The sequence below is a fragment of the Apostichopus japonicus genome, chromosome 1, assembly GCF_037975245.1.
Source record: "Apostichopus japonicus isolate 1M-3 chromosome 1, ASM3797524v1, whole genome shotgun sequence".
NCBI lineage: Eukaryota > Metazoa > Echinodermata > Holothuroidea > Aspidochirotida > Stichopodidae > Apostichopus > Apostichopus japonicus.
This window is the reverse complement of record NC_092561.1, coordinates 292,346-318,131: the sequence shown is the minus strand read 5'-3', so window position 1 is coordinate 318,131 and position 25,786 is coordinate 292,346. Positions and strand designations below refer to the sequence as shown.

Below are 25,786 nucleotides of genomic sequence, written 5' to 3'. Positions count from 1 at the left end.
CCGTTTACGTCCAGGCTCCTACCACATGCCTCATTTAATGTACAGGTTTCAGTTCAAGTTAATGTTAATTTGCCGTTCGTGACAACTTTTTGGCGTTTTTTTCTTTATGCAGCTGTTTTCTTTTTAAGTTTAAAGTTCTAATCTTTTTATCCTGTTGATAGATTTACGACCTAAATCGAGAGGTTGTGGATCAGGAAGAGTCATTTGAGCCTTATGAACCAAGCCTTTTTCCTGTCTATGAAAAGCTTGTAGATGATACAAACATATATGACGTTCTGAAAAGTCCAGCAATAGAGCATGTTAAATCACGAAAGATTGCCTTCTCATTAGAACAACCGCAGGCTAGACCACCATTCGATAGAATCACACAGATATCAGATGCCCACGATGTATCCAAAGTAAGTTCAGGTGACAATATCTCAAAATGTAAATGCATCTTTTGTTTCTTGGTATTTTGTTTCTTGCTTTCCGGTTACTACTCAATGCTTCTCCATTTGTAGATTACTCCCCCATCATATACTTAGCAATGTAATAACCGGTTAATGAGAGTTCAAAATTCATAACAGAGAATATTTGAGTTCATGGAGAAGCAGTTACAATTATGTTCTTTGCAATATGCGGTACCATGTACCAAAACATATTAAGTCCGCATCTGCTTAAAAAGGTGATTGATTTCATAAAGGTTTAGATTAGAAGCAGTTCCAAAGTGACTTATTTCGTAAATGATAAAATAATATATTACGTCTCAGCGAGTCGAATCCACCGTAGTGAGAGTTCTTCGGGTCAAGAAATTCTAATAAAGTCAATCAGCAGACGGACCGTCTTCCTAAATAAACCCTAATCAGATATATAAAAGAAAAACTATGTTTTTTCTTAAAGTAAAGCTAAAACAATAACACGATAATAACCTATATCCATAGCAAATTGGGCATTCACTATTTTTCATTTGCATGTCTTTCATTGTACTCTTCTCTATAACGTTTCTTAACTTTACAAACCATTTCTTCTGCTTCTGTAGCACCTCTGACATCTTCATACATATCTTGCTCTGTAACCTCTTCCACTATCTGCGCTCTCTAGAATACGTATATACTCTGCAGTAAAGTTTCATATATCTTAAGAATTACCAAAGTTGAGCTACCTTATACGTTGCGTCGAAAATGTCCTCTGTCGACATAAGATCGCGATATGAACTTACGTCACCAATGACACCGATGAAAATATTGAAACCTGGATGCAGGAAAGGTGAGATAAAGTTTGATGTTTTAAATGGAAAGATCATCACAATTTATGCTTTTTAGTAACCATAGGATTTATAAATGATGACGTCATGAAGAGACTCTCTCTATTTTGCATTTTATCGAGTGATAGGCCAAGGTAACAAGCTAAGGTAATCTACAAATGCCCTTATTTGCCTGAAATGGATTTCACAGTGATCATATAAGGAAACGTCGGAAGTTTCTTAATTTGATGGTCTTTCCCGTGTTATTTTATCTTTGATAGAAACGAAAATACCACCTAATGATTTTTGACTGGTTTAAAGTGTGGGAGTTTTTGCATCATTTTGGCTCATTTACACTACTTAACAATATGTACCATACGTTAGATGAAATTTGTGATTTGACTTTAAGGTGAACTGAGTAACGTTAGTTGTGAAACCGGAAGGTAGCATAATAGCTGAGGCCTTGGGCAAATACTTACATTGGCAAATTGACACTTTGAGAAAATTAGTGCTCCTGGAATTCAGGAAGTAAAAATGCAGCATTAATATGAATCTTGATTTCTCTAACAAATAGGCGATGCATAGTTCCAGGCGTAAGCAGCAGATACGGTACTTTTCATAGTTATCAAACAAGTACCAGTTTATCGGATTTAATCAGATTGGACAGGATTCTATTATGAAACTTGAATACGTTTTGTAATATTTCAAATAAAGCTTAAGATAAATGAAATTTTACTTGCTTTGCATGTGTTAACTGTTTGTACAGCCAATTTTATCTGCTGAATGTTCATATAAATCCAGCAATTTATTTGGTTTACTTTTCGTCACCTCGTCTTGTCGTTACTTTGGCATTCAAGCCAAAGATATATACCACTATAAAAAGAGCTTTCACAAACTAGTATGCCTGCATACATTCGCCACTCTTTTCAATGTCATTTCTACTCTTCTCACAGTTTGCATCTTCTTTCGACTTTATTCTTCATATAATCTTTGCACCTCAAAAATGTTCATTATACTTATATTTTGTTAAAATGATTACAATGGGAAATTTTGCAACCTTACAGTATATCGCTAATAAATTTAATAAAAGCTTCGGGACGTCCTTTGATGTTACTCACTTTAATGTACACAGTCAAAATGGGGTTAATTCTTGTTAACACCGTGTCGTTATCCACAGAATTTTAGAGGTGCCACAAACGACTGTGCTCTTGTTCCTATCAGCTTTTCTTATCTTTAATTCAACCTGTTAATTCATTCAGTTTAATATATCCAGGTGTGAACTGCAAAATTGATCCGAATAAATTTTCACCAAATCTTTATTAGTCATAGGGAAAGGAAACGAGAACACATCCTGACTAAGCTATAAAAGAGGAGATATGTTATTACATTAATGGATATTTTATAGCATTTGAAAGTAAGAACATTTTGCTTCAAGTTAAATAATTGACAAACAAAGCCTAAAAAGGTTGTCTTTTACATAGCCAAAATGATTGTATTTGCGAGCAACTGTGATGATTAAAAAACTGAGAGTAGCAAATTAAATATATTTGAATCATTGAACAAACTCATTTAAATATGTATAAATGTTTCAATGAAACAAGTCCGTAATAATATTTCTAACAAGGACATTGTATTCGCTTCCATGTGTGTTGGAGCTATGTCACAGAATCTTTCAAAGCGAGTAGTAGTTTGGTATCTATATGTCAAAGCTAGCCTTAAAATTGACACCTACTAAAGGTTAGGTCAAACGAAATACAGCTGAATAATTAAGACCATGTTTATTTCCAGTATTTCCAATAAAGGTGAGGAGACAAATTTTCTAAAGGTAAGAAGCACACGGAACTCTCTTTAAGTTCTAGTTAGTTACACGAATGGTTTCATTTGGTTGTTTCCTATAAGTATAATATGCAAATTATGAATTCTACGATTAGACTTAAATGTGACAAACTTTAATTATTCTCCCTGCAATAACTTAATCTATTAAACTGAATTATATTTAGTACTTTACTGAATAAAATCTATCATCGCTTTGGATAATTTAATTATGGGTAAAAGGACAGTAACTTATTTAACGATTGCCAGTGAGCTGTTGAATTTCTAAGAAGTTGTTATTGAGATTATGTCAGTAAACTGAAGAAATTTAAGAAATTCTATGCAATCCTACAAACAGGTAAGCCATGTTTAGTATTGGCACATAATTTGCCATTTGTAATGCCTATTCACGTTTCATTTAATAGGTCAAGCATATTAAGCCACCATTACTTATTAAGCTATATTAGGGAGAGTCTTATATTGAGGACTACTATTGCAAAACAACTAGAAATTAACTTGGGTGAGCGGTCTAAACATGGTTTCCCAGCACTACATGCTTATTTCCTTACATTTTTCTTTTCCCGTTCGTGAGGATGGTAGAGAAATGTTGATGGAAAACTAATACTTGCATTGTTATGAGTAAAAACCAATAAAACGCCAGTAATATTACCATGACAAATAAGAACCAAGCAAATGGGATTTCTTTCACATGGCATGGATGCATCCCACAAAGGAACTACAATCGTATTGACTTGACGTAGAGGTGGGCGTAATGTTTTCTAAAAATTATTCGTACCGTAAATTTTGAAGAACTTCGTTGCCTTTAGATTTAAACAGAAGAAACGAAATTGTGTACTGGCCAATGAATGTGGCCATGGCTTATCCAGCTAAATACTTGTTTATTTTTGAAGAAATTGCTTATGTAAATCGGCCATACAAAATGTCTACCTATTACTCACTGTCCCATTTACCTAAATGCGAAAATGGGATGTTAACCAAAAACCCTATCTGACCATTATGGTTGGACAATTCTGGTCAATGGAATGGATTAAAAAGTCTATGTAAATCAGATGGACACGAGAAAATTAACTGTAATCAGCTACACGTTCCGAATATTTTACCTTTAATTGACATTCATTCCTTAACATCCATTTCCTGTGTATATCAAGTAGAGAACAATGCTTGAGATAGAGTATTTTAATGGCAACACAAACCTTACAGATTTTACCAGCCTTAAGAAAAGTTTTGCTCCACTTGGGAGACATCTAGTTTAAAGCTCGTGTCTGGGATCTGTCATTTTTTACATCTGTGATGTGATGTGCCACTATCCCATATTTTTGTTTGTTTCGTTTATTTCTGCCATTCAATCACAATGATGTACATTTCTGAATACAAAGTTATAGCAATGAGTCAGCAGTCTGATTCCGTACAAACTAAAACGAGAAAATTCAATTTTATATAGAGAAAAGAAAACAACAAGAAAACACATAGAAAAAATACACATAGGAGTTTAACAGAACTGGGAAAGGAAACAGTTATACCGTGCTCAAAATAAGGCAGAACTATACGAAAATTATTTGTTGAGTGGATGATGTTGAAGATGTGTTTTATAAGATGAAATTGATTTTGCTATTCCTTAATGTTTCACTTAGAGAATTTCAGAGGGCGACACCAGAACATCTAACCTGAGAATGATACATATAAGTCCTTGACATAGGTGTTTGTATTAAACATATTATAAGAACGAGTGTTGTATGAATGAAATATGTTGTTATAATGGGAAAAAATTATGAAATATATCTGGGAGTAACCCGTTATGAAACTTAAAGAGAAAAAGTGCTAATTTATATTTATACAGCTCATTTAGGGTAAGCCAGTTAAGGTTTTTGATAAAGGGTGCAGAATTTGAGACATGAGAAGCGTTACAAATAATTCTAACAGTCAATTTTGGATCTTGTATAAGCTATCAACTGGTGAAATGTGGGCATTACCCCACACGAGGATATTCTATAGTTTAGATGGGGCAAAATAAGTGCATTCTAAATTGTCAGTAAAGTGAATATAGGTTATAAGAGAGTACGTTGTGGTCAAGTGGTTAACGCATTGGACTTGTGATCTAAGGATTTCAGGTTCGAGCCCTGGCCAGATCATTGCGTTGTGTCCTTGGGCAAGGCACTTTATCTCCATTGCCTCTCTTCACCCAGGTGTATAAATGGGGACTTGAGAGGTGACTTGTAAATATAGTTGCGTGCGCCGGTTTGCGGCTGCACCCTATGGGAAGCCTTCCAGGGGACACGTGGCTGTGGTGCACTGTGGTGCCCCAGGAGAGATTGTTTTAATTGTGCACACTTTGGTGTGTAGGTGTGACAAGTTACAAATGACTTTATTGTAAGTAGGGCTATAAGAACTGGTAATTATAATTATTATTATTATAATAGTTTCAACCTGTTAATTGAACTACTTGCATATGCAACCTTCTTGCTGATGATAGAAACATGTTTTTTCCAGTTTTGTTTTGAATCAGTATACAATCCCAGAAATTTAGCATATTCAGATGCGTTAATACGCACTCCATTAAGTACTACTGACGATTTTGTGTGATCACAAAATTTGTTACCATACACCATTAATGTTGTTCTACCTATATTAAGCGACAATCTATTCGATTTTAGCCAGACAGAACTTTTGAGGAATTCGTTACTGCTATTTTGTAGAGCATTCTCTAAATTTTCGTGTTGGAGAAAAACAGTAGTGTCATCAGCAAACATAATAAAGGAAACCTTGTGTGAAGCCATGTAAATATCATTTATATACATCATAAATAGTAATGGTCCTAGAATGGACCCTTGTGGAACGCCAATATTGCAAGAAAAACGTGATGAGCTTTACACCATTATACGACACAAAGTGATAACGATCACTTAGGTAACTCTGGAACTCACCTATTTTAACACCGGGGTTCAAATTAAACAGAGGAATGTTTGTTTTAATGTTGTCAATCAGAGTAGAAGGTTTCAGTTGTAACTCTCGTAGGCCTGTCAATGGTTTTACTAAGGAATGCATTGTCATGGTGTTGATCAATTGTTCCACGTCGTTGTTTATATGATTTTGACAGATATTAATATTATAATCCCCTGCTAAAAAGCAGGTTTTTACTTCAGCATCAATGATACTCAAGCACTCATCAAGCTCATCATTGAAGCAACAACAAGAAATATTTGGTGGTCTGCAGATAACTCCGACTATAACATTTGTTCAACTGTCAATTATAACTTCAATAAATAAACATTCAGCACTAATTACAAAACGGTTACTTAAATCAGGTCTTAGAAGAACTCTCAGGGCACATTTAACATATATGGCTACACTATCAACTCGCTTTGAATTGATATCGCAATGTATGAATCTATTCCCATCAATGTCAAGGAGGTATGTAGTGGTATTACTAGTTAGCCAGGTCTCAGTTACTGCAATAAAATTAAACTCATGGTTTTCAAGTGTGATTAAAAGACTTCTTGCGTTTATATGTAATACTGAATACGATTTTGTCGCAGTATAGGTAGAGTTAACCATGCTCACACTGAAACCCGACGTCATCAGTAGTGTAATAATAACAGCATCAGTGTTTTAGATTTACTTTAACATTTTTAAAGCCCATACCCAGTACAGAAAAAAGAGCATTGCATAAATAAATCAGTGAACGACATTTGGCTCGATAAGTTCATATTTAAACTTGATCAAGTCTTCTGTCTTGTGTGTGAAGAAACTTTAAACCTGTAATATCTCCCAAATGTAAAACCATTGTTCTTAGATGTTTGGACATGTTATTAATGAAATGTATCTCTATTACAAATAGATCAATACTGATGGTTGGGTATGTGTCTCCTACAAACAAAAATACACCTCCGCACTCAGCGTCAACTTTTCGCTTGTCCGGTATTTCTCTTATTACTATATAAATAAAAGAGCCAATAGTTATTAGAACCTTTCTTGACTGTTAACCTCCAATATCATTTTCTCAAGTAAGAATATCGCAATAGAGGGTCTCTGTATCGAAACAGGGTTTTCGTAGAAGCTTTCGTAAAAGCTGAATGACCAACAAAACTTAAACTCTTTGCATTTGGTAATGCAGGACGACGACGCTGAATTGTTATACTGAAGTGTTACACTAAATGCAGCAGCATATGTAGTCCCTATGTAAGAAATGTGATTCGGATCCTGCTTAGTACAATGTGTACTTCCTTCATGCGCATACGATTAACTCCGGGTATGCTATTTGTTGTGATAGGTTCCAGAATAGATTAATCACATATGGATGTCGAACACCTAGAACTACTATCAGCTTAGTCTAACCTTCATTCATTTAGTTCAGTCCATAATAACACTTAATCCACCATGGAATCGTGTCATCATTCATATAATCATTCATATAATTTAAGCAGACGTAAAGCAACATTGAATGATCCACCACTCTCCAACACTAGTATGGACAATCCCAAAGTGAGGCTATTTGAAACGTACGTTGCATTGTATAACAGTGCCGGTTAACAGCTTTGCCGTGCACTGCAATTGCACAGATAGCAAATGGTTGAATATAGCGTTATACCCTTGCCGACCTAATTTAACTGAATAGCGTACATCAAACACATAAAAGGAGAATATATAGCTATGGGGTTAGGCAGGGGAGTAGGAAGGGTGGGAACAGAGGTGTAGAGGGAGGGAAAGCCGTCTTGTATCGGACCCGACCTATGTTTTAGACTAAGCTGGCTACATGGACGAGGCTCTAGCACTGTTGTCCATGTAATAACCACATCTTAACTTTATATATATAATATATCTCGCCTTCTGCATGAGTCGAGATTCGCTTTCTTCGTCATGTTTAGCTGGTTGTAGATTATGCTATCTAGAAGTTTGCTAAGATAAGCAAAACTGTGTCATATATGTAAACTTTAAATCATAATGGATACATTAAAAGAAACCTGTTGTCACGACAATGGACCCTCGCGAGCGTGGTGCAATACATTTTGATCTGTTGGATGCATAAGAAATATGATTCATATTTCATAATCTTATAGGAATGAATGTGGTGAGAGGTGGAATATGCTCATTGTTATTTTTCTACTAAAATGCAGCCATGTTTTAACATTACTACTATAATCTATGTTTTAAAGATACCAATGATAGCTTTTGTGGGAGTTATCTTTTTTTCTTTTTATTTAATCCTACATAGACGATAGGGAAAAGTGGGATAATAAAAGTTACATCATTGAGACCTTGCGCGTACAATTGCAACGAAATCCTTATTAACTGATTCATTCAAAAATTGCAAATGTTGTTTGCTAAAATATGATATCTTTACTATCATCTAATAGTAACACGTTTGAATGAAACCGTTTTACATTCTCCATGAAGTTATAAAGACCAAAAAATATATACAAAGCGAAAGCAAAAACATTTTAAACAAATGTAAGACGTTCAGAAAATATATTGATTATTTCATCATACGTCGAAAAAGAAATCGACTTCTAGAACAAGTTTATACCACAGAAATACCTCTCAAAAAATCTGACAAATCACAATTTTCTACAGTGCCATATTATGTGAATTTCTACAGCATATTTGAAGTAACAGACAGGGTGTCATTACGCTTCAAGAATCAATCGATCAATCGATAAAGTAGAGACAATATTCATTTCAAATATGAAACAAATTACATATTCTGAGCTATTAACAAGAGTGAATCTTTGTAAGCCAGCAATAAAGAAAACTAAGGAGATATGTTATGGTACTTTACACCAGAGGTTTACTGTTATAAGAAAATAAAGTGAGTTTACCTGCTCATCAATAAGATATGTTATGTTAAGTAAAGTTCGAGGAACAAATACATGAAACTCCTTATCATTAGGACTTGGTAATCAAACCTTGAATCCTTCCTTGAAATAAAGCAGTATTTTGCGTTGATTTGTTGATTTGAAGGAGAACAAATTCTTTAAATAAGAAGAAGAAGACATAAAAAAAAAACAATTTAGCAAATATATTTGCAAACCTTTCACACCAGCTGTAACGAGCGTAGTGCGAGATATTCAGTGCGTCATTGTGCATATCAGTGATTAACCGCCCGATCAAATAGAACATGACCCATGAGGATGACAATTGTTTGCGTTCATAATCCATAATTAACATTTTTCTTCTTGTGTTTGTGAGTGTTTGAGGCCATTTGGGGTCAATGTTTTGGATTATCGATTACCTCATGATATCAAATTAGAGAACATAGTATTACTGGGAGATGAAAAGCCACAACTTTGGCTGCATGAAACATTTGGTATGTATTGAAAGAACATAGAAATAAAGAACAGGAACTCACTCGAGAGAAAGAAAACCACACAATTGGCTGCTTGACACATTTGGTATGTATTGAAAGAACATAAAATGAACATAGAAATGAAAGAACATAAAATCACTCGGGAGATAGAAAACCACACAATTGGCAGCATCACACATTTGGCATGTACTGAAAGAACATAAAATGAACATAGAAATGAAAGAACATAAAATCACTAAGGAGATAGAAAACCACACAATTGGCAGCATCACACATTTGGCATGTATTGAAAGTACATAAAATGAACACAGAAATGAAAGAACAGAAACTCACTCGGGAGATAGAAAACCACACAATTGGCTGCTTCACACATTTGGCATGTATTGAAAGAACATAGAATTAACATAGAAATGAAAGAACATAAATCACTCGGGAGATAGAAAACCACACAATTGGCTGCTTCACACATTTGGCATGTATTGAAAGTACATAAAATGAACATAGAAATGAAAGAACATAAAATCACTCGGGTGATAGAAAACCACACAATTGGCTGCATCACACATTTGGCATGTATTGAAAGAACATAGAATTAACATAGAAATGAAAGAACATAAAATCACTAAGGAGATAGAAAACCACACAATTGGCTGCATCACACATTTGGCATGTATTGAAAGAACATAGAATGAACATAAAAATGAAAGAACATAAAATCACTAAGGAGATAGAAAACCACACAATTGGCAGCATCACACATTTGGCATGTATTGAAAGAACATAGAATTAACATAGAAATGAAAGAACATAAAATCACTCGGGTGATAGAAAACCACACAATTGGCAGCATCACACATTTGGCATGTATTGAAAGAACATATAGAATTAACATAGAAATGAAAGAACATAAAATCACTAAGGAGATAGAAAACCACACAATTGGCAGCATCACACATTTGGCATGTATTGAAAGTACATAAAATGAACACAGAAATGAAAGAACAGAAACTCACTCGGGAGATAGAAAACCACACAATTGGCTGCATCACACATTTGGCATGTATTGAAAGAACATAGAATGAACATAGAAATGAAAGAACATAAAATCACTCGGGAGATAGAAAACCACACAATTGGCTGCTTCACACATTTGGCATGTATTGAAAGAACATAGAATTAACATAGAAATGAAAGAACATAAATCACTCGGGAGATAGAAAACCACACAATTGGCTGCTTCACACATTTGGCATGTATTGAAAGTACATAAAATGAACATAGAAATGAAAGAACATAAAATCACTCGGGTGATAGAAAACCACACAATTGGCTGCATCACACATTTGGCATGTATTGAAAGAACATAGAATTAACATAGAAATGAAAGAACATAAAATCACTAAGGAGATAGAAAACCACACAATTGGCTGCATCACACATTTGGCATGTATTGAAAGAACATAGAATGAACATAAAAATGAAAGAACATAAATCACTAAGGAGATAGAAAACCACACAATTGGCAGCATCACACATTTGGCATGTATTGAAAGAACATAGAATTAACATAGAAATGAAAGAACATAAAATCACTCGGGTGATAGAAAACCACAAAATTGGCAGCATCACACATTTGGCATGTATTGAAAGAACATATAGAATTAACATAGAAATGAAAGAACATAAAATCACTTGGGAGATAGAAAACCACAAAATTGACACATTTAGTATGTATGGAATGGGATTTTTTTTAAGAAGGGTTGTAGATAAGTGTACTCTCAACGCATACGTACTACATGCCTATACATGGACTATGTTAAAAAATGGGCTTCGATTTGAGCGGGAGGAGAAAGGGTTAATATGATGACACTACTATATTTGGTTCCTCACCCGAACATTTACTCTAAGTGGTTCGGACCACTTGATGAGACTCACTTAAGAACTTTACCCTCTCTTATAGTCAATTAAATATTTCGTCCACACAAGGGTCTAAGTTATCTTTTAATTACGTACTTTGACAACCTTAAGTCGGGGCTCATAAAACTTGCCTGCGTTCGACATTTGTCCTACCTGTGCTTAGACCATTTCAAAAGATGGGTCTGCGTTAGCCTTCACATCAGGTACAATGCCCCCCCCCCCCCCCACGCCACCTCCCCTCCCACTTTGAGAATCAACTTGTCGCCCATGTAATCTACTAAGATAAGGAAGTAAATATTTTTCCTTACATAGAAACGGAAAGCAGTGTCCTTAAATCCGACTGAGGTATGATACGGCCTCTAAAAACCTGTAAAAATAATCCTCATTAGAACATAAAACTATGTAGATGCTGAGACTAAGTGTTACTAAGCATAGGTCATAGTTTGTTACAGGATCACAAAATTTGTAATCCCAGTGTCTCATTTTGTATAAAAAATATGTCAGTTAACCTTTTTTTACGTTATTTACTAAGTCGGACAGTATTGTGTCAACTATGAAACTACTTAGTTTGACTGTGTTTCCGGTTTATGAGAAAGTATTATTTGATTAAATATTCTTAGTGATACTTAATTTGAAGTTTACCTTATATTGGCGAAGACTGTTTTGGAATCGAAATATTCTCTACTTGAATAATCTCAACTGCAGTTCATTTTAAATTAAAGTAATATTTGAGACAGTTTGAAGGATAAGGTACTTTAGAGTGGATTTACAGGTTGAATGACTCAGGTGTTTCAGCGTTCATTACCTGTTAATGGGAGCTCTGGCACAATCTAATTTCTGTAGCTATAGTCGGTGTTGCAGTTTGTCGGTATTTCTTTTACGACACAGCCAAAAGCATAATAAGATGACAAGTTTAATCATTTCAACTGCAGTTGGTTTTTCAAGTTAAAGTAATATTTTCCGACAATTTGAAGGATAAAACACTTTATAGTGGGTGTTAGGGGTTGTATAACTCAAGCATTTTAGCGTTCTTTCGAATGAGAACGAACTATTGTGTAGTCATTATTCCGGTGCTTATCATTGTAACACGGTCGAAATAACGAAATGCATCTACATGGTTCTCACATTCAAACAGCGACACAACCATTTGAAGTTATGTTACATTACATACATATGTTGGTAACGTAATTTATTTATTTATTTATTTATTTGTTTTGTTTTTCTTTAGAGGCCAAGTGCAAGCAGATACATCCCTAGGAGAGCATGTTCATCAACGAGCGTTTTCAATCGGTACGCATATCTCCTAGACGAACATGGTGTCAAAGTGCACATTGATCCTCCGAAATACTTTTGGGTGACAGAGTGTGATCCTGAACCAGGTGCAGAATGTCTAGGACTCGGCCCTGCTTATAATTCACCTATTAGCTCTTTATGCGAGCAAAAGTACAGCTGGATTAACGTCCATGGCGTCAAAAACGGAGTGACCGGTGATTACTGGGTCTACATTCAGTCTTGTTGTTCATGTGCCGTCATCTTACCCCACCTATAGGTCGAATCAAAGCAGTGCAATGTTGCCCAACTGTACCGAATGTCACACAAGCACACATACCAATACGCTAACGCATATTGTTAACTGGTTTCTTCGGTTTCCATGCAAAGAGAGCATAGTATGTACATTACCCCTAACATCCTCTCCACACATGATGTAATTTCATCAAAAGCAACTATTTTGAAATTGTTAGATGCAGAAGTTCATGATCTAATGCCAGAGCATAACCATAACTTGTGTTTAGCTCTCATCCTAGCATTTACCAACCAGAAATTGCATCAGTTGTCAAGATTTTACAGAATAAATGCTTTAGAGCAAATGTTTCTTCATGTATGATATTCACAAAGGAAAGGCAATGACTTCAATGTACACAATTATGTGTAGTATTAGCATTCGTGCTTTTGTACTGCAACAGTAATACAGCCAATACATTAAGGACGGAAATTCCTCAATGTTTCATGTTGCATGTCTTGTTACGAACGGTGCAAACTCAATTGTTTTGGTTATATTGGCATCCAGCAACGAGTAAGGTACTAGGTTGCCCTTTCAAGCCGTTTTGTTATCGTCTGTGTACGCAATATTTTATTATTATTGTTTGAAGCAATATTTAATTCTTGATTCAATTTGTGTGAATATGGCGATCATGGTTGTTTAGAAGAGGTCTTAAACTTTCACAATAAATACCTTCTCAAGAAATGATCGATAAAAGGGCAGTTTTAGACAGCCTAGTCAATTGTGGAAAACCTCCTTCCACCTCTTTGAATCAAGAACAAATATTTGTGATACATGTTTGATATTTACAGTCGGAAATAACATTGGAAACCAAATACAAAATGAATGTTAACATTCAACTGAAAATTGCTTTTGTGCAGGAACTCAAAACCAGTTCCGTTCAACATATGGGACATTTGTAGTGGTTGATTAATGAATTATGATTTAGTTACGACCGAGCTATGGTGACATCATCTTATTATACAGAGTGAATTTATTTGCAGTATTTCTACGATTAATAGTATTACTGGTATGTTTATTAGTGTTGCAATTATGGATGCTAGTATTATTGCTAACCATAAAAGCTTTACAGACGAACTGCTATGTCATTTTACAAGATTTATATCTATTGCTTGTACAGTACGTACAAGTCTAAATAGTTTTCATTTGAATTTTATTTAAATTATTTAAATTTATTCCATGTACGTTATAATTGTATCCTACCCAATTAAAAGATGTTAAATATCATTAACTACTGAAATCTCCTTCAGCGTTTTGAAATAATACTTTGCTGAAGACCACCCAATTTTTTTTAAGAACTAAATATAAAATAAAGTTAAAACTCCATTAGAAATGTCGAGTTATTATTCACTGAGTCTATTTCTAAGTTTTTGGTTGATTATGATTATGCAAGCCACTCTGCATATAGTTTCCTTTATAATTTTACGTCAAAAAATAAATTCATAAATCAGTTCCGTACATAAAGTTATAAGGAAAGTTCTTTGATCGCTTAAGTAAAGTAAGAAAAGCAAGAAGCGTTAACTTGAATAGCGGAAGAAACATGTTAGAGCTTAGACACCCAATTTGAGTGTTACTATATTTAAAACACTTCTAGATTACCCATATTGTAACTAACCGATGTAACTATAGCAACGCACAAGTCAAATATTAGAATGGCACCTGATAAAGCAGTTTGCAATGCAGACAAAAGGAAAGAAAACTGTTAACAAGTTTATTATTCAGTCATGCTTACATTGAAATGTCTATTAATACAAGAACTGTTTTAATCTTGTACGAAACTGTTCTGGAAAGACCTAAAGGTTGTTATAATATGTCAAAGAAATTCTTAAGAAGTCAAATAAATATCATTGAATGTCATAGTTTCGCTTGTTTATTCACCGGAATACGATGGATTTAGAATGCGTCACGTTCACATGAAATTTCTCTTCTATCAAATTGTCTGAAAGCATTTACGAAATAAAGCAAAGACGTGCACAAATCTATAAATAGTCATTAGCTCGTGGGACGTGTTAGCTAATAAAAAGTGAACTCTCGTGTTGATGAGCTACGCTAGTTCATTAATTCAAAACCTTTGCAAAACAATCAAATTAGTTGTGCCCTGCAGCCACTGTCCGTTGTATCAGCTATACCACAGAGTAACATTGGGGAGGTCATTAATACTGAAAAATTATAGTATAACAGATTGTTGTAACTCCTTCAACGTATCCAAATTTATTTGGGAATTTCAAACAATCAGCACTAGGTTTTGACACGAGTATAAACTGAGTATGTATCATGTTTGTCACAGTATTTACTAAAGCAATAGATTAATTAGAGGTTCTTCTCCTTTTTCTTTAGCGCGGTAGCCATTCGTATCAAATTTTATTCGTTGTTTGAAAATGCCAATTCATTCACAGTGACGAAGAGCTCAATAAGAAGTTGCGCCTAAATAAGAAATTCTTGTGCATAAAGACCATAAGTCCTTTAATCCATTTACCAGAAACTCATCGCAAGGGATAATATTGACATTTAAAGATCAAGATCCCTATGATATTAACTCATTGATGTATGGCTAGTTGTTAGGCCTGGTTTCAATTGATCCACAGGGAGTAAAAGCGAATAAGATAAATGCCATCAGTTACACAAGACAGTGAAACGTCTTTTATTAATACCTACCTCCTGGGCCGTGTCCGTCTGAAGATTACCTACTGTGACGCATTTATCAAGAAAGGGTATTTATGCCATATGTATGCACGTAAATTGTAACGTTGACGTGCGCTACTGATTTGAACTGTAACGAATTATTAACTAGACCAGGAGCCGGGATGCGGATTGGGCTGGGGATTGGGGTGGGGGCGTGTTACATGGCTGGGAGGTGTATAGTGTCTAATGTACCACGGTGTCTCTCGTGGATCCCAATTAAAGGAACTGAGCGTGTGGTAATGGGTGTTCTAGGATGGTTTCCCTCTAAAGTGAACTAGATCATCCCAAAAGGCCACCTCTTGAAAATTCCCTGTTCTCATATACTACCTTCTGAAAGTCTTTGGATCAGGGGTGTCCATCCTCCCCAACCCCATCGCCATGAATCCCCGTGCGTTCTGTACAACAAATTTCAATATTCGATTGCTATTTTACAAGGCATCTTGTCTTGTTATTTTTCTACAGAACTAAGAAGTGTCGTTACAAAGGGAAATGGAAATGATAATTTTAAGCGTTTATATCTTTCAAGGTATTTTCTTTTGGTATTTGAGGAAGTTGATCATCACGCAGGTCTCTTGGTAAAGAAATATGTAGGCTTTTGTAAGAAAGCAAAAACATATTCATATTCCTGAAGTATAAATATATTCACTCCAAACTTAGAGTGGGTGGACTGTGTTCTTACATTTCATTGTGAGTGGCTGCATACAATTGAAAAGTACTCCTTCAAGGGAAGCTATAATTATTTGGAGAGAACGACATCAAAGCTTTATGTAACAGACTGAAAAACATATTGGCCACGTACACGTATCACGAAAGTTCACCGTATGGCCTAGTTCCTAGACAATCTGACCTATATCTATACACCAATGTATTTGTCTAAGCTTTCTATCATGTGGTCAGACTCATTGATGTGAATTAGCTTTGATCTGCATTCTCAATGATTTGGGGGAGGTTACCAGGAATATTATGCCCATAGATTGGGTGATGTTCGCTAAATGCGTAAACATTACAAAAACCAGAAAGATGGTCTTATAATCTGCTGGTTAGGAAGACTTTGCAACCCCCACCTTCCATCCTCCACCATATACAGAAAGAAGAAAAACGTTTATGGGCTTCCGGCAGGGGTAGTGGTAATGTAATTGTCTGACAATGGTCATTTGTGACAACTGGTGGTATGAGGAACAATTTGTAGTATGCTTGACTGGAATGAGTTGATTTACCTTGCGGAACATTTTTGGGTTACTCAAATAGGTAATCTAGCTTAACTTTAGGGCTTGAAATGTATGTCTGCCAGACGCCTTCCACCTCTGAAAATGTCTGGAATCACTGTTAGAACTACTGTGAGACAATTTGTTACCGGTTAGGATGATTGAGCTCGTTCTAGAATCAAAATTTCCTATTGATCGACCTAATGAAGAGACTCAAGAGGTTTCAGACAGCATCAATTTACTGGATGCACTTGTCAATGCAATTTAGTGACGACCCCCATCGAATTATGTATTCAAAGGTTGAGATAAAGTTGTGCAAACTCTGTGCACAATATAGCAGAAACCGTTCAAGTTGGTATTGAGCCATCAGCCGACTAACGTGCAATCTTTCGTCATTTTAATTTACTGATTGAAATCACCTAAAATATTTAAGAAAAAATTAACGAGGAAAAAGACTGGTGCAAATAATGGTACCAAAATAGTCCCCTTTGGTTCTGCAATGCTGTAATTAATAGTCTGCTTAAACAAACAAAATGGTCACCTGCAGGCTTGATCAGGCATGTCACCCCTGACACTTTTTCATTGTTTCCAAGTCTCTGGAATGGACTATATATACTAGACTTACACCTGCGATGGTTGTCGTCATTATTGACGACGAGATCTTTTTAACCAAACTTTCACAACTAGCTCATAGATTGAGATATGTTATAGCACTATACACAATCATTGGAGATCACAATCATAGGACCCATAGCCGTATCTATAAGGCACTGTTAGGACCGATAAGACGCGAAGATCCCCATTGCCGCGTTCAGTATATATTGCTTCCCTATTAGTACCTCAATTGTCGTGTAGTTTCATTATCTTTCACTTAAATCATATGTTTCTTTGAACAAACGAAAGAAGTTTGTCATCTTAAAAAGATGACTGCAGGTCATTTGAACTCTAAAGCATTTTGCATTCTCTGCAATACGAGGGAATTCCTTACAGCTGAAAAAGTTAACCACCTATGAAGGAATTCATTACATCTACCTTCGAAGCAGCCGATACTAATAACTAGTACACGGTAACAACTGGTGCCACTTGTAACATTTTTTTAACGTTTTACGAACACAAAGTAGTAATTACTGATGCACGGTTGTGGGACATGAACAGTAGTAACATGTGTTACAGCCTGGTGGCACCAGTATATTTACCATACTTGCTTTGTGTTTGAATAAAGGAGGTACGATTCCGCTTGATTCCAGTTCACACCTCTATTTATATTACGCCAATTGGTGATGCCGAGAACGAAGAAAGGCCATGTTCAGGTATGCCTACTCACAGCATAAAACCACAAGATACGACTTCATTTTAGAATCGCATATTAAAGAACTCACACTAAATGGTTGGTAGAGCAACTAACTACTGTTCATATGAACAGTAGTTGCTCTATCAACCATTTAGTGTGAGTTTCCCATGCACAACCGTGCATCAGTAATTACTACTTTGTGTTCTTAACATGTGTAACATGTGTTACAGGACATGACCAGTAGTTACTGTACGAGCCATGACTATCGGGTGTTCGAAGATATGGAAGTTCTAGGACGAAACTAAAAAAACTCTAGGAACACGTAGTCCCAGATGTTGAGTAGACTTATATAAAGATTTCACATATAGGTTTCGGAGACGAGCAAAAACGTTTCGAGCATACAAATGTCCACCTTTGTTTGTTTGTTTGAAGCATATATGGGGCGATAAAACTGACCCTGATGTATAATCCGTCTTATTCACCACAAAATACTGCATAATAAACATAACTTTTCCATATTGAATGAAATCGGTTAACATTGATTGATATAAATGATATGCTAAATGCAATAAGAGACCTGCGGCGGTATTTCTCCAACAGTGATATGAATAAGTTTGACAACTATTATATCGCGTAGGCTAATAAATTACAGTAACGTACAGCTTCATAACAGACCATAAAATGCATTAAGATATAATAACATATGCTAATATTAACATAAATATAATCATATTGTTAACACAGAGCCAAGTGACACCGTTTCCCAGTTTCCCCGTAGATAGTAAACATTTCCCAGGCGTATACGGTACCTCTTGACGCATTTTTTCGTAGTAACCAAGGAACATCTTTAAAAAACAACTCACCCGTTATGGCAAATGCTATTCCTGATGCAATTACATGAAGATATTTATGTAAATGTGTTTCTTGTCTGATGTAGCTGTGTTTAAAATGAGAATGACACTCCATACGTGAAAACATTAAGAACATTAACCAAAAAAAGGGAAAGCTCTTTGTGGCCTGATGCACAAATAAATTGATACATTAGATACCCAAGACTTCCATGGCCCCTGTAAGTGTAACCGAAACCTATAATGCATCTCTCTGTCATCTTAAAGCATCTCTTAGTGATTGGGAGGTAGGTTTTTCTTCTAATTTTTTTTCTTCAAAAAACCACCCTGCTTCACATTGTATTATTACATTGCAATGGATCAACTTAAGATACCGTCCCGACAGATTTTTTTCAAAATAAAAGACTTCGACGTAATACCGAGCCGCTTGAAAATTGGAAAAGTATTTAACTTTTAGTTTCACTTCTTTGTTTTTGTAAATGAAACTTGAGTGAACAAGTTATTGTGAAATAGATAACATTGAAAACTTTATTAAAAATCAACTCAATATGCAGCTTTAATGGCAGCTCCCTGCTATAATGGATCTAGGCCTCCGTGGATACAGCATTTCAAATTAATTATGTAAGACGTGGGCAAATTGGCTGGAGGGGTAATGAACTGAATTTAGAAAAAAAAAATAGTTTCGCGCTTTACTAAAAACATTTTTAATGCTTTTAAGAGGGAAAAACTAATGAATGATGAATGTGATCCACATGATCGTTACGGGGTTCTCTACTTTCAAACAAATGATCTAAAATTATTACAATTGAATAAGGTGATGAATGGTCACTGAAGCAACATGTCTGTTATGTTTCTTCCGATAGAATGGAGGAATCCAAAATTCTTTAATAGCCGTATCAGTAGATGACCGCGATAAATTTGGTAGATGTTATTAGATAGAGATATATTAATTGATCAATAGATAGATCGGCCAACGTCTTACTAATCAAAATGGATATAATTGACATCGCAGATAAGGGAAACGTGTTTTTATTCCTCTAACATTTAAAGGTATAAAATAATATGCGTATTATAAACGTAATCAAGATAGAACTACATTTAGTGTTTATAGTTCTTTTAATATATGAGCTCAGTGATAGGTCTGCGATGGAGTCATGTGCTGAGAAGAGAATGTCAATTTCCTCTTTTTGCAGTACGAAATGCGGATCGGGATTGGGGGGTTCAAGTGTTAGTCCGTCCTGTTACGATCATGAATCCCCCCCCCCCCCCAAACACACACACTCTCATACACCAGACATCGGACACCAGACACACACTGACACAACACCATAACGCTTCAAAAAGCAATGATTCATCAAGGATAACTTTCGACAGAATTGACTCAGAAAGATGGAGCTGTTTGGAATCAAAACTAGCGTTTGTGCAGGTATCACAATCGAACACGTGACTGGTTTACTGCTCCGCTCTCTTAGCTGCCGATCCTCTCCACCTTCGTGAGGTTTTTTTTTAAATTTTATTTCTTCATTTTATATCCTATTTGTTATCGTAATATTGTTTCAGAAAACAACCCTGTTCTTATTTCACGAAGCATTATATATTACAGGTTTATTTATGGTTTGTATGGCCTTTATGCTACTTACGAATGGCGGCGCTATTTCTCAAAGAAATCGTACCAACGAACCAGTAAAAGTTTGAATTCATGGGAGACAAAACCGTCGGTGATGTAACTTAAAAAGTAAACTTAATTGCAGACCTTTATGGCACTTCTTGTCCTCTTAAAAACATTTTGTTCCAAACATTTAACAATGTAGAATTAAACGGAGTCACATATTCAATCTCAAACACGTTTTAAAATTGTATGATGCAAAGTAATGGTCGGAAGCAATATTACAGTTGTTTTCTTTCATGATTTCATGGTTTCCGTTATGAAACTTCATAAATATACATTTTGCAATCCAAGTCGCTCGCGTTCTGTATATGAAATGTATATGTTATTATTTGCCTTTACGGAGCTAACGTAAATTAGAATGTAAAGTGCATGAAAGTGGACACTCGATACATACTGAAAACACAGTTACAACTGTTAATTGTAAAGTTTTGTACCAAAGTAAGAACTGGATCGTGCTATTAATCGGTAGCATGTGCTATCATGATTACAGTAAGAACTGAGTATATGTGTAATTCTAATAAATCCATGCAGTTGTTGGGATTTGTTGGAATTACACATATCCTCAGTTCTTACTGTAACCCTAATAGCACATGCTACCGATTTATTAGATTTGTCAGCACGATTCAGTATCTACTGTTGTACAAAACTTTAGATTTACAGTGGTTACTTTCATCTCTGCGTGAATCGGCTGAAGTGGAACACGTTCTCCAAAAGATTCGCATTCTGGTTTACGCAACCACGGCTAGCGTTGTATTTTTCATCACGTATTTTACTTTAACTAATTTAACTAATTATTTCTCTTTCAAATGGACAAACAGTTGCTGATCCTGTAAATACCCTCTGCGTTAACATCAGGGTGCTTAAGAATAAATGCGATCATCAAGTTACTTATCCGAATCGCAAAGAAGAGCAACATTTCACAACTAACTGTGATGATACCTCGAGAAGTATTAATAAATATTAAATAGCGTCCTCTTTTTTTTTCTGGAGGAACATTGCATTTGAAGGAAAAGGCCTCGTTGTCTTTGTCCGCATTTTTCGTGATTTTATAGCCAATTTAGAGTTTAATATAAAAGACGAAGGCGATTGACAATCATTAAAGATTTTCGTCTATAAATGTATGCATATGTATATAATTTATAGATCCATTCATAACACAATGAATTCAAATAAAACATTATGCTACACCAGGCTTCATCACAGGCATAATCACATGATGTTTGTCCCAATGTCAAAGGATTGCAGAAGAGAATTTCTGGCGAATTGTGCAATGTACCGTATACATTGTTTTCATGCTAACATGATCCTTTTCCAAATGGAGGGAACAGCACATACCTGAAAGTACGTTGTTTTTCAGTTTTATTTCACACATGCATGAAGTTAAACGGCATAGCCTATGCGATGTTTCTTGCATATGTCATGTGATATTTTTACAGGGTGCACGACCTACCATTTTCCATTGGCTACGGTATAAAAGAAAGCACGGTAAACACAAAGTATACTTAATAACAATCCTTCCACAATCTCGCAAATGTTAATATGTTACGTTTTTACGCGATAAATAGATGGTATGCGTTCTTACACTTCGCAGCAGTAGTATCATATAATAATAATAATAACAATAATAATAATAATAATAATAATATGTATGGGCTATATATATATATATATATAACGGAGATATAACGGAGATATAACGGAGACAACTTTAACGGAGATTATCTACTTGAGTTTTAGTCCTGGTATAGGTACTATTACTGGTATATTAATCAGTCATGTTAATTGTTTACTATTTTTCTTTTCAACAGCGATTTCCACGACCAGACTTCGTGAGTCGGATTGGTCGTTTTATAGAAACTGATGTCTGCTCTTCTAATCACGGTTGGCTAGGACCACTAGAGACTGCACAGAACGAAAAAAGTCAGTTGGTACATCTATACCAGAATCAATGGTTCTGGGTTACCTTGTGCAACGAGGCAGGGGCTGACTGTATGGGCGTGTCAACCTTTTTTGCCTCTCGGTGTATTCAACGGCATGGGTGGGCTATGGCTTGGGGAAGAAGGTATCCCTACGAGACGTGGGGATGGCACAGAATATCCATTCCGTCTTGTTGTTCGTGTGGTATTAAGGAGAAATATAGCTGAGTCATTGAACCATGCTTGCTTTGCTGGGAATATTGAGGTACTTTAAGCAGCATCTCAAGAGATCTATCAGTATAATACTTATTGAAAGAACTGATTGTGCAGATATTGCCCGGATCCAAACTTTGCGGAAGCTTAATTCTTCTAATGATTTTCTTTCCTTTTCTTATCCCACACAATTAAACCGGGTTCCTGTTTTCTCATTAACGTTGCGAATTATCTCTAAAATGCAGATTTCTTTTCACATGCTTATGCCATTCCCTGAGGGGAAACTCCACAGTTCTATGAATACCTTGCACGAAGGATGTTGGCATCCATACTTCTTATATATAGTTGTAAGTTTTAGTGTAACTTGATTGATCAATGGAACCCTTTAATATCAAAGGAGAACAGAAAAAAGATTTTCGCTCCTGTTTTTTTTGGGGGGGGAAGGGGGGGGGGGGTTGAGGAATGAATATGATTACATTGTTTCGGTTTTCGGGCACATGCATTTTCTTTCTGGCGAAAGATTTTTATCAGGTAAACTCGCTCATTAATGCAAATATTGATTTTGGTAAACTCCGTTTGAACCCTGATCCATATTCAATTAGATATAACTTAGTTGAGGGTCGACTATACTTGCTGTATTACTAATTTAAGAACAATATTGTCAGTTTCATATACCGCAGAATATACTGGTATTATTCTTGCAACAGAACTGTTATTATACTTTTAAATACAAGTCGACCAACACTCTGTTCCATGTTAGAGACACTGTTAGGGTTTAACAACCCGGATAACGAGACGTTTCCTTCCAAAATCTTGTCAATTGCATTATTGGATCATCAATAAAACCAGACTTTACGAAACGTTTTGTTGCACCCTGTTTGACATCGCAGTTAATATGTTAAACCATACTATAGTAATACGTCTACAAGCAATTGTATTCCAGCTTACATTCTTTGGACGCCGGAATATCAAGACAGGGATCATTTTCACCTATTAAAAACAGTTTTCTTTATTCCACAAAAGTCATTTACGATATTATTTACCGAGTTTCGTTTTTATATAAAAATATTGCGATGTTGAAACAACTTTGATGTTTCAATCACGTCAACGAATATTCAGCATTGTCCAGTTTCCTCGATGTGAACAACAGTGTCACTTGTTTTGTCATTTTACATTTAGAGTTCCTAATTGTTACGCATTAAAGTCAATTAAACGATATCAGTAACATAACAATGTTATTATAATTCTTATTTGAAGGTTTTCTTCTAAATTCTTCACAAGTTACAGACAATCGAAAGTGGTGTGCCTCTAAACGATTAAATAAATAATTGACAAAGCTGTCAGTTTATATATATATATATATATATATATATATATATATATATATATATATATATATATATATATATATATATATATATATATATATATATAAATTTTTAATATAAAGTTAAGTAGAATGTCAACTAAATCAAAAGATCCCATTTCGCCAAAGGCAAACACGAGAGAGTATAGTCCAAAATTCTAGATTTCGCCATTAAACACAACTTTAAGAGGCCAGAAATAAAGATTGTCATTATGGGTAAGAAAATTGTAATCGAAAAGACCAAGGCCGAGTTCATTGTCGGATGTCAGTGTAAGGGGATAACATCCTGTACTAGCTGCACGGGTTACAACCTCTTTAAGTATAGAAGATCAGTGGATAAAAGGATGGGCAAAAATACAGACAGTAACTTTGAACAAATTGAAGCTGAAATAAAAGAGAAAAAATGGAACACAGGAGGCAACGGCAGTTTGACTTCAGCTTAGGGGGGGGGAGTTGGGGATTGGGGGGTTGGGGGGTTGGGTGGTTGGGGGAGGGCTGTCATATACCTGGCACAATCTGCCCTCGGAAGAAACCAGGTTCAGTGATAGGGTGATAGGCATACTACCTGACCTTTATGTATCACAAACAGAACATTTAGAGGATTGGAGGGTGTTGGGGACAAAGATGCGGTATGTATAACAAACATATTTAGTAAATACCAAGTCCAAATAACATTTCTATCGCACAAGAATGATCTAAGAACATTCGAGTCTCTTGTTTTTCGATGTTAAGTTTTAAAATCTTATATAATGCAACTTGTATTGTAGTCTGAATGACATTGTACCACTACGGTACTTAGGCTTCCTTATCTACATTTCTTTTTATTTCATGATTGAACAAAGAAAGACAAAAAGGACTCATTATTTTTTCATCTAAGTATTGTCTTTTATTAGTTTGAAAACTGTACCCACTCAAGACATTACAAAGAAACGACCAATATTCCATCCTTCCTTTAAATCCAAATTTAAATTAATAGTTAAAAACATCGGCATATACAACCAGTGTCCATATCACACTTGGTAAGGGTGTCCGCATCTAAAGCGGGGGCCTTGGTTCGATTCTCGGTGGCGGTTGGAAGGTTTCACTTTGCTTAATGTTCCATATTTATATATATATATGGAAAATTAAGCAACAATTTCCAACCTATAGCTATATATATACTGGATGTATAGCTTAAAGGTCAAATATCACATAATAATGTACTTTGTTCTTATTCAAGTCTGTCCAGGAATTTCATTTGCATAATTCACCCATGTGTGTGTGCTTTCTATAACCATCAATTCAAATAAGGCTAGGAGACATTTGCTTTTATCGAAGCATCCAAGAATTATTGGTGGGTGTTATTCCATGAAATTTCAAATACAAGTTCATTGCATTAACCTTTTCCATGATATTTCTTTCGAACGTCATTGCAAGTTACCTCGTTATGTGCCATAACATATAACGATGTACGGTTAATACAATATATCCATTGTCTGACAGATTCATATATAATTGAATTTTCATTTCACACAGAAGGTGATATTGTGCTTCTTGTTTCCTTTCTTCTTTCTTTCTTTTTTGATTCTCTAATGACGTAATATAACAAGCAAATAAGGGTTTTCTGATACTTACTTCTAAAAATGTCACTAGGGATAATTGTGGGATTAAAATGTAACGGAAGCGGTTTTGTTCTCTCCTCAATGAAATTCTTTGAAAAGGTAAAACTGTTGAAGCTACACAATATAATGGAAATTTTATTCCCTCTGGCGTTTGCAAACAA

The 25,786-nt window shown here is 35.3% G+C and overlaps 1 protein-coding gene across 2 annotated transcripts in view; it reads left to right on the top strand.

Moving 5' to 3' along the window:
• The window catches only part of LOC139968380 (uncharacterized), a 41,231-nt gene extending 17,241 nt beyond the window's left edge, over positions 1–23,990 (top strand). The window contains exons 3-4 of one of the 2 annotated variants that reach the window (XM_071972619.1): positions 162–398; positions 22,338–23,990. In XM_071972619.1, coding sequence (XP_071828720.1) covers positions 162–398; positions 22,338–22,673 — 573 coding nt within the window. In that variant the 3' untranslated portion in view covers positions 22,674–23,990. Of the gene's footprint in view, positions 1–161; positions 399–12,501; positions 14,473–22,337 lie in introns of those variants that run through there. The other variant, XM_071972623.1, reaches the window with a different exon arrangement.
• Positions 23,991–25,786: the final 1,796 nt, after the last annotated feature.